At 38.4% G+C, this 11,400-nt stretch overlaps 1 protein-coding gene across 1 annotated transcript in view; it reads right to left on the bottom strand.

Moving 5' to 3' along the window:
* Window positions 1-179: 179 nt before the first annotated feature.
* The window catches only part of RSPH9 (radial spoke head component 9), a 41,376-nt gene continuing 30,155 nt past the window's right edge, over window positions 180-11,400 (bottom strand). Inside the window, exon 5 of the mRNA XM_081940801.1 lies at window positions 180-465. Within this exon, the coding sequence (XP_081796927.1) occupies window positions 305-465 (161 nt within the window). The 3' untranslated portion in view covers window positions 180-304. The remainder of the gene's footprint in view (window positions 466-11,400) is intronic.

Raw genomic sequence — 11,400 nt, 5'->3', positions numbered from 1 at the left:
TGACTGAATGGTGGAGGATGGAAGGATTTATATTCCTTATAGTTGTCTGGTTGTTAGCATTCTTTCTGAGGGTCATTGGGGCCACCTGGAGGTTTATCTGTGCCCTCAAGGTCACCTGAATAGTGCAAGTGGGTATGAAAAGACTCAAGTACTCTCAGAAACTGAACATGTTTTTAAAATATGGATCACAAAGAAGTAGCCTGATTTCACACTGATTTATTAAATCAAAAATATAGACATTATAAATACAAAATAATTGCAACATTAGGACATAACTTCCTTAATTTTCTTGTGTTTGTGAACTTCACAACATGAAGGGTAAATCTATGTTCTTCTCTCCATGGCCAAAATAGATATAACCATGCTGTTTAGTATTAGGAACATGGTAGAATGTGAGTCCAGGCCAGAGTAGACTTCGCAGCACTACTACTCTGCTTCCTCTCTCTACTTGGATGCTCCAAGACCCTATGGAGAAAACAAATGTTTACAAATATCACCATATGCAATGAGATCACAGGTACTTTAACAGAAAAACAGCAACAGAGGAATTAGGAGCAGCAAATACGTATACTTTGTTCCACACAATCTATGTACAGTAATTTCTTGGGAAACTGCAGTAATCTTTCCTGCATAAAATGCAACATCTTGTCGTCATTCCTGTGTGTTGTTCACATATTGGAAATGGAGAAAAATACAATATTCCTGTGAGTCATCTTAATCCTCATGCAGTTCTTCCTATTAGATTTAAACCTTTAAAAATATCTACCAGTATTATGTATATACAAACTACTATGAACAGTAATGTTCATCTATAGTATAGCCTTTATTGTCATTGTACATCATGTATACAACAAAATCTAGCTCCTAAAATTAATCTATCTACAAAGGTCTCCCCTACTCCAACAACAATAATTTGCTTTGTGGATATTTTGCAGGATATATTGCCAAGGATATATTGTTTCATTGTGCAAAATAGTTATCTTCTCCTTTTCTAATAACAGCAATCCCTTCTTAAATTTGTAGCAAGGTGTAAGGAAGAGAGAAGTGCTCTTTTCCCCCTAAAGGAAGAACTCATATGTATGGAATATCATACTACTGTGTTTTGAACTGTGATAAGGTATTCTAAGGGTAAAGTTAGTGCTTTGGTTCCCGAAAAGTAAAAGTAAGAAAAAGGAACAGCAGAGAGAGAGTCACAATGCCTCCATTAGTTTATAGAACAATTCATTTCCCTGGGTGTCTTTTGTGGTTCCAACTTTGAAGAAAAGAAGTATTAAGGTAGTAAAAGGATTAGTTTCAATGTTAATTTATGCTTTGGTGATGCCAAGAATATTAAAGTATAATTCAAACCTAGACTGATCAATGGGTTCTGAACTAATCATCAGAGAACTATGGGAGTGAAAAATGGGGTACTACGGTGGATATGCTTCATCCAAAGAAACTTGACAAAATTGGAGAATATTTCCAATAAATATGAAATAGAAATATTCACAGATGGAAATGTTGAGTAGTTCCTAAGAAAAGAACTATGGATATCTTAATGCAATGCTATTCTTGTGGCAAATTCTTTGTGCTTTTTGAATTCCATATCAAAATGAGTGTTCAAGAATCTATATTAGATACCACAATACTGAATACATAAACAATACTGATCACTATACTGTAACTCTGGTGTTAAGATAATCATTTACTCAATGGTGCTCTTCAGTGACACACATTATTTTCTGAAAGTTGAGCTGACCAGTCCCTCCAATTCAACCTACAATAATGATCTGGGCCTTCCCCCCACCCTATTTAATTTCCATCACATACTCTCTTTGGGATATCCTCTTTGGGACTGCCATTAAAGGACATTCACAAATTACAGCTGGTGAATAGAGCAGCTGCTTCCTTTATAAGAAGAAAACTACATAACAAGCACAACTTTTTTTACCCGGTTCCTGCCAAACAACTGTCAGATCCACTGTTTCTCCTTTGTTAAACTTGAAGCAGCAAAATCAAAGCCTCACCTAATCCAAGACTGAGCATTACCTTTTTTCTTAACAATCAACACAAACAACTCACATAATCAAGTTCAAGGCAGAATTTAATGAAATTTTAACTAAGTGTTTTATCAAAAAAGGAGATGTGGTTTCTTTAAAGGTTCCTTTCAAAGATCATTCAATTTAAATTCAAATTGTCTACAGAGAAAGGTAATTTTCATAGGTATTTTTAAAGATAGCTGCCGTGGTGTTTTCGAGCTGATTGTTGCCAGCATCTAGCCATGATCAGGAAGCAAATGACAAGCATTAAAAGAGGAAAAACTTTTTCAGAACATTGATAAACCATGACTGAAAACAAAACAAATACTCAGAGATCTATGAAGGCTGTAAATCTTGCTAAAATCCAACCTGGTTTTTGCCAGATAGAATACTCTAGGGCAGTGTTTCTCAACCTTGGCGACTTTAAGTCCTGTGGAGTTGAGGTCCATGGGACTTAAAGTCGCCAAGGTTGAGAAACACTGCTCTAGGGTAAAGGGCTGTTATTGTTGCTTCTCTTTTATCCAACCGTTTTGTTTCAGTGTATCTGAGCCATCCAAATGTCAAATTTATCACATGAAGAATAAAGAATTATACTATTCCTTTTATAGTTTCTTCAATACTCATAAATAATTCTCATAGGGAGAGAAAATCCTTTAAAATGTGTTGGATTATGAGCATGATTACTTTGTGTTGGGCATGGGAGGTACTATTTTGAGGTGATCCTCCTCCTTTCTCTGTGATTGATTCCAGGAGATGTTAGTGGGGGAGGGGAGATCAAGCCATAGGCCCCTGCAGTACAGGGTGCCTCAGAGCTTGGGTCTCTTCCCCTCTCCTCTTAACATCTGCATGAAGCCGCTAATAAACTGTCTTTGGCTCAATCCAGACAAGATGGAACGGCTCTAAGGTTTTGGTCCCCCAAGGGCTGCTGATTTGTCATCTTTGACTCTGGGTGGGGTTGCACAGATGCACTGATCTGCAGGTCTTCTATGCCAACTGTGCCTTTTCCTCAACTGGGAGTCCCTGCTCGTGATCACTCATGCCTTAGTCACCTCCCAATTGGATTATTGCAATGTGCAATGAGTCCTAGTGGACAACCATTTAAATATGAGCCAGCAGTGTGCAGCAGCTGCCAAAAAAGCCAACACAGTCCTAGGCTGCATCAACAGAGGGATAGAATCAAGATCACGTGTTAATGTTAATACCACTTTATGACACCTTGGTAAGGCCACACTTGGAATACTGCATTCAGTTTTGGTCGCCACAATATAGAAAAGATGTGGAGACTCTAGAAAGAGTGCAGAGAAGAGCAACCAAGATGATTGGGGGACTGGAGACTAAAACATATGAAGTACGGTTGCAGGAACTGGGTATGTTTAGCTTAAGAGAAAGAAGGACTAGGGGAGACATGATAGCAGTGTTCCAATATCTCAGGGGTTGCCACAAAGAAGAGGGAGTCAAACTATTCTCCAAGTCACCTGAGAGTAGAACAAGAAGCAATGGGTGGAAACTAATCAAGGAGAGAAGCAACCTAGAACTGAGGAGAAATTTCCTGACAGTTAGAACAATTAATCAGTGGAACAGCTTGCCTCCAGAAGTTGTGAAAGCCCCAACACTGGAAGTCTTTAAGAAGATGTTGGATAGCTATTTGTCTGAAACGGTGTAGGGTTTCTTGCCTAGGCAGGGGATTGGACTAGAAGACCTCCAAGGTCCCTTCCAACTCTACTATTGTATTGTATTGTATTGTATTATTGTATTGTTTTATATGGGCTTTCCTTGAAGATCACTTGGGAATTGTACGTGGTCCAGAATGCAACAGCACACATAGTATTAGGTGCCCATTGGTTCATCCATGTTATACCTCTATTTGCAAAAGCTGAACTTGCTGCCAGTTCTCTTCTGGATGCAATTTAGGGTACTGGTTATCACCTTTAAAGGACCTGGTTATTTGCAGGGCTACCTTTTCCTAAGAATATCTGTCCATCCCACTACAACTGATAGGGATGAGAGAAAGTGACTGTCTCAAGATCACCCCGCTAGCTTTGTGCCTAAGATGACACTATAATTCACAGTCTCCCAGTTTCTAGCCTGATGCCTTAACCACTACAACAAACTTGCTTTCCTTGTACTCTGGCAAATATTAATGCCTGCTAACCTGTTTTAATTACTAGCTTAGTTAGACAATTTTGATATGCTTATAAGCACTTCCTACCTCAATTTTCAGTATTGAAGTTTTTATCTTCAGTGGATAGAGGAAAGCCGTAGTAAATAGACAAATCTTCGAGTAGCTGATGGGACACCCAGCTGCATTATGTCAGCTATATTGAAGATCAAGTGTATAATATATTCATGGAAGAGGCTTTGCAGAATTAATTCTTAAAACATTTTTTAAATAATAAAGAAAATTTGCTTTTCAAGCTGCACTTGGCAGAGATACCCAAACCCAATGTTGCATCACTTTTTTAAAAAAAAAATGGCCTGACTGAGCTCCAAAAGGGGAAAGCGGTGTGGGAGGAAAGAGCCTGGGAAAATTATCCTTTGGATGAAGATTGTGAACTTCCGATTCCCACTCTGGAGCAGGCTAGTCTTCACCCTGCCAAATATGGGTGGGAATGCTAGGGAGGTGCCTACAATTTTCCAAACAAGACATCGCTTGGAATGTTTTTTTGCTCAACCAACCACTCTCTTTTTGATGGACCATCTGTCAGAAACCATCTACCTCCCTCTCAGCTTCTGCTTTTTGTCTAGTCTGTCACCAAATTCGTATTTCACCCTCATGTCTGCCTGATCTCCGGCCTGAAACATCTACTGTAAGTTAGATATGGAGATTATTTTGAAAACTAATGTTAAACTGGGAAGCACTTGAAACAACAGAGAGCTGATCCACTCCAAACCCATTCTTCCATAACACTTCTGCTTTGGATATATTTCAAAGTTTATGTTCTGGTGCGGTGCTTGGCGGGAAAGCAAGTAAGTCATCATTTAGTAAAATTTCACGGTCCCAAAAGGTAGTATCAGGATAATAAAAACAATAACACCTGACTCAGAAGTTATTATAATGAAGAGAGTAGCAGAATTATATTAACACACATTTATGATGCATATAAAATTGGCTAAGTTCATTTTTATTTATTTATTATTCGTATTTATAGACCGCCCCCTCTCCGGAAAGGGACTCGGGGCGGTGTACAGTCACTAAAATGCGTTATAAAATACATACATAAAACAGTTAAATAATTAAATACGTAGGTGGAGGAGGTTGCAAGACTGTATATAGAATAATAAATATAGTACATTAAAAACTCTAATAACCCAGGAGTTAAAATATTACCCCAAATTACCCATTAAAATATATCCATCGGGAGGTAAAAACTAAGAATGTGCCAGGCCAGCTAATCGAAACAGGTGAGTCTTTAATTTTTGACGGAAGGAACGGAAGTCAGTGGTAGTTCTAATGTCGGGGGGGAGGTCATTCCAGAGGGTTGGGCCCATCACAGAGAAGGTCCTACCCCTAGGCGTCGCCCGCTGGCACTGCCTAGTGGACGGCACCAGTAGTAGTCCCTCCCTGTGAGAGCGGATTGGTCGTAGGGATGTGTGCGGGAGGATACGATCCCGCAGGTAACTGGGTCCTGTGCCATGGAGCGCTTTAAAGATGGTAATCAATATCTTGAAACGCACCCGGAAAACCACAGGTAGCCAGTGCAGCTCGCGCAGGAGAGGTGTCACGTGGGAGTATCTTGAGCTCCCCATAATCACCCGCGTGGCTGCGTTCTGGACTAGCTGTAGTCTTCGGATGCGTCCCAAGGGAAGCCCCATGTAGAGGGCATTGCAGTAGTCCAGGCGAGTCATCACTTCCCAGATGTTAGAATTTCAACAGAACTACATTAGTTTATTTCTGTAGCGTTCATCTGTGAAGTTCCATTTAGATTTTATACTGTTTGTATCTTTCCCTATATATCTAGCATAGCAATAGCACTTAAGACTTATACAGGTGAAACTCGAAAAATTAGAATATCTGCAAAAGTTCATTTATTTCAGTAATGCAACTTAAAAGGTGAAACTAATATATGAGATAAGACTCATTACATGCAAAGCAAGATAGTTCAAGTCGTGATTTGTCATAATTGTGATGATTATAGTGTACAGCTCATGAAAACCCCAAATCCATCATCTCAGAAAATTAGAATATTACATGCAATCAATAAAACAAGGATTGTACATAGAACAATATCGGACCTCTGAAAGGGGCAGCTTTTGCCAAAAGCAAAACTGGTTCAATGACCGTGGGATTACTGTGCTTGATTGGCCTCTCCATTCTTCCTCCATACTCTGGGTCCTTGGTTTTCAAATGAGATGCAAAAGTTGCTCTCATCAGAAAAGAAGATTTTGGACCACTGAGCAACAGGACTTTGGACCACTGTGCTTCATTAAGACCAGGGTCAACGCAGCCGTCTACCAGGAGATTTTGGAGCACTTCATGCTTCCTTCTGCAGATGAAATTTATGGGGATGCTGACTTCATTTTCCAGCTGCCCACACTGCCAAAAGCACCAAAACCTGGTTCAATGACTGTGGGATTACTGTGCTTGATTGGCCAGCACACTCGCCTGACCTGAACCCCATAGATTCTCTATGGGGCATTGCCAAGAGAAAGATGAGAGACATGAGACCGAACAATGCAGAAGAGATGAAGGCCGCTATTGAAACATCCTGGTCTTCCATAACACCTCAGCAGTGCCACAGGCTGACAGCTTCCATGCCATGCCGCATTGAGGCAGAAATGCTGCAAAAGGGGCCCAAACCAAGTACTGAGTACATATGCATGCCTATACTTTTCAGAGGTCTGATATTGTTCTTTTGAATGAACTTTTTCACGATATTCTAATTTTTCGAGTTTCACCTGTATACCGTTCATGGTGTTTTACAGCTCTCTCTAAGCAGTTTACAGAGTCGGCATATTGCTCCCAACAATTTGGACCTTCATTTTACGACCTCAGAAGGATGGAAAGCTAAGTCAACTTTGAAGCGGTCAGGATTGATCTGCTGGCAGCTCTGCATTCTAACCACTCCACCACCACGGCTCTATAGATATCATTATAGTATCAAATATAGTATCAATATTATACAACTTGTATAGTTTTCCCAAAGCTTATGCACTTTGTACAGATTTAACTGGAAGGGCAATCCATACTATCCATTTAATGGTGTTTAATATGATGCATTATTAACATCATTTTCCCACAGCAGAGATTATCCCTGACCTATTGGCATTTAGAAAATCCCTGCAAACATGATTCTTCCAGTACATTTGGTGATCCCAGGAAAAGGGGAGCCCACAAGATTGTTAACATTGGATGTAGGGTGTTCTCCATTCCACTCACTTATATTTATATTTGTGCTTAACTGCTTTGTTTTAATTGGCTGTCTTATTGTATGTCACCCAGAGTCACATTTGTGAGATGGGTATATGTCTGATAAATAATATATAATTAAAATTATGTATGCCATTCAACACATATCTGAACTTATTTTTACATTTGATTATCAGTAGTGAAATGAAAAGCTTAATTTAATAATCACATTCTTAAAAGTCACTTCAGATAACAGCAAAAATCTCATTTTCTATTATAATTCTTTGCTAAAAACAGGCTACCTAAATCTATTTTGTATTCATTGTGCATATCACCATGGTCCACTAAATAAACTAGTACCAATCTATAAAAATGCTTCCAAGAGAAGTTCTTGGATAAATATTTAGCCTCTTAACTGCCATGATAGGAAAGCATTCATCTAATAACCTTTTTAATCTATAAAGATCTACTGTGAACTTTTCTCTAAATTATTCCCAAGGGACAAATTGTGCTTGTCCTTGAGAAGTGATAAATCATAGTCAGTACCTATCCTTGTACTCACAGCATGAACTGTAGCAGGACTGAAAATGCAATCCTGAGATGTAGCACTTATGGAGAAGGGAATTGATGGATAGGTACTGAACTTCACCAGCTAGCAGAATATCCCTCTCCAGCTTCTAGTGTTAATATCAGAAAAGAGAAAGGAGTCACAAAAGCACTGCATGCTGTCATTATCAAAATGGACAGCTGACTAAAATCATATTTCTCCCATTTACATAACAGTAGTAACTGCTGTATGGCAAAGGTAGTTCCCAACATTTCTTGCTAAAAGCCTTTTCAATTTGGAGCTTAGCTCTGAGCCTTATCACATCCTATCCTGTAAATTTTTAGATAATGAATACAGCCTAGTTGTGCATATTTTGCAAGTCTTTTAAGGTTCATGACTTACAAACTATGAACCCTGAGTTACAATTTTGTGACTGTTTATCTAATTCAGGGGGAAAAAACATAACAACATTATTAAAAGACGGAGTCTTGGAGCAGTCTGTGCTAATAAAACAGTACAGATTCTAGTCTATTAATTCTTCCGTTCATGTCCAAGTATATTATTTTTAAAAGGTATTCAGAACAAAAAGTTTTCCAAGTTATCACTAAGATTCCAGTCATAAGTTCTGAAGGCCCTAAAATTACATGGAACCTTTCTTCTTAGTTATATGCTTCTGCAGGATTTTAATAGAGACAGCAAAGGCAGTTGCTATAGAAACATCTTTGGAACATGCTAGGCCGCACGTAGCATCTACCTGAAAAGCCCCTGGATTAATATATCATCTTCACAGTTCTTCAAATCCTATTGATCAAGCAGAAGATAATGGAAATGGTCTTTTGCCTCATTCATCATATCAAATGAAATTGGCCCCCTTTTTTCAACATCATTGTTAGTTTCCAAACTGAAGTAAATTTTTCAAATGTGAACCCTTGGTTAGAAGATTCATCAGATGATCAAAGAAACAATGACTTGCTTTGTTTCAGCATTATGATTTTTCTACTTTTTCTGGTTTTTAGATATTCTTTTCTTTTACAATAATAGCTATTTCAGCAACAATACTAATAGAGAGCTTTTTGTATTTTTGGCATTTCTTAAATCAAGTTAAAATATTTATCTTTTACAAATGTTATAGCCACCTCGTGTCTTGATTTGATTATTGGTTTTGACTTAAGAAAAACAGTAATTGGCTTTACTTTACTTTACTTTATTTTAAATTTCTAGACCGCCCCCTCTCCCAAAAGGGACTCGGGGCTGATCCATTATGATTAAAAGACTGTTCTGAATAGTCTATCCCAAACTAAAGTAAGATACTCTAAGAATGTATCAGTCTGGCAAATATTTTACCCCATCAAATAATCTGCTAACTATCCAATAAAAAGGAATATTCTAATCTACAAAAATCATTGACTAACTTGGATAATTTTCCACTTCTCTGCTTTTCATATGCTAAATCTTGTAACTAATTAAAGACATCTAAGCATTGGTTTGAACCTAAGCCTCACATTATGGCATATTATATAAAATACGTTGTCAATTTCTAAATGGATCCACATATACAAAAAACCAAAATAAATATATTAATAATAAATATAGAAACCGTAATAATTTACTATAACAAATAATAATAGGTATATTGAGAATAGGTTTTAAATTAATGCCCTTCTGAACAGGTTTGCTTTTAAAGCATTCCTAAAGATCAGTCATGGTGGAGTCATTCTGATGTCTGGTTGATATACAGGATAAGACCCCCGGATGACAAAAGTTTCTCGCATTCCTCCAGATCCGAGATATGAAAGTAACTCTACGCATCTCTGCGTAAAACTCATGTATTAGAAAAATAGGATTTATTTGAAGTGGATGACCTGAGGATTCCCAGGTGCCAATTGATGTCAAAACCAAAGTGGTACTTGCATAATATTAGAGTTTGTTATCCTTTTTTCTGGCTGCTATTCATCCTTTTCCATTTCTGATAGCCTTACACTCCAATAAATCTATACTACTATACCTGTACATAGAGATCTTGCTAATGTGTGTCCATGTCTGTGAGTAGATGATGGGCTCATCTCTCTCCTCTCTTTCTCTGTCTCTCCCTCTCTCTCCCTCTCTCTCTCTCTCTCTCTCCCTCCCTCCCTCCCTCCCACCTTCTATCCAGTGGTCGGTTGCAGCCGGTACGCCCCGGTACAGGCGTACCGGTGCCTGCCCAGAGCACCATGTACCATTCCGGTACAGTGTTCCAGAGAGCCCACCCACCCAGCTGCGCTCCTTACCTATCTTTAAATCCTTTGGCGCTTCCGCGCACGCACATGGTGCATACAGAACCTGCGTGATGCTCCGGCAAGCAGCTGGAGCATCGCGGAGGCATCACTGGATGGTAAGACGCATGCGCGCACTGGGCGCATGTGCGCCTGTGTCACACATGTTCATGTGGAGGATGCTGGGCCCTGTTGCAACCGTATGGTTGCAACGGGATCCAGAACCCACCATTGCCTCTCCCTCCATCCCACCCTCTCTCCCTCCCTCCTGGAGAAAGAGATGAGTAACCAAAGGTATGTTATAAAATACATACATGTATTTACAGTGTATGCATACTCTTGATCCAAACATGATCCAAACCATTACAACTTATTAAAATAATGCAGGTCTATATCAGGCCTGAGACAGAGTTACAAACTTGAATTCTTTTTAAGGACTACCATGGATCAGCTAGATATGCTATTTCTTTTTGGAACGATGAGCCAGATGATTTAGGGTAGCAATAAAGATCCACCCTTTGGGCCATAGGTTGCTAACCCCTAATGTAAAGCTTCTGAAATTTTTGTTCTTTTCATCCCTTATCTGCTTTTTTCCCCAAACCATGAATATACAGCAATAAATAGGCTTCACTATATTACTTTCAACTATAAGAAAATGAATGGGAATTTTTCCTTCCTATTTGAAATAAATACAGCTCCCTATGTCATCTAAAAAAAGAGAACTAATCTATTTAAATTAGGTATAGATTCCCAGCAATTCTAGGATTACATGATGTACTCCATTTAAGAAAAAAAAAATCTGCAAATTATCAGTTCAGACAATGTCCATTTTATGGCAGCCTGTTGCTTGGAAATTTAATGAGAATTTCATTACAGCTCTCTATATCATGTATATAAACTTGATCTTAATCTCTCTTTTATTATACCAAATATTGTGGTAGCCCTTTTGTTTTAAAGAATCTCTAAATCTGGGACGATAAGGTATTGGTTCTTTCATTTCTATTACATCATAGCAGAATATATAATAAATTGTAAAAATGAGTTTCAGATATAACTTACTCCCAGAACATTTATTTTCACAGCAATCCTGTTATGGCTATTCTTGAAATTTTGTGAATATACTGCCAAGACTAAAAGCAAGACCATTCAATAACTATGCCATGATGGGGTTTTAAAAATTCTGATTTAAAACAATGAGTGAATCCTATTTTTGCTTGTCCTGCTCAACAAAACATA

This window comes from Natrix helvetica, assembly GCF_964273705.1.
Source record: "Natrix helvetica genome assembly, chromosome: 2".
Taxonomy (NCBI): domain Eukaryota; kingdom Metazoa; phylum Chordata; class Lepidosauria; order Squamata; family Natricidae; genus Natrix; species Natrix helvetica.
This window is presented reverse-complemented; position numbering and strand designations above follow the sequence as displayed.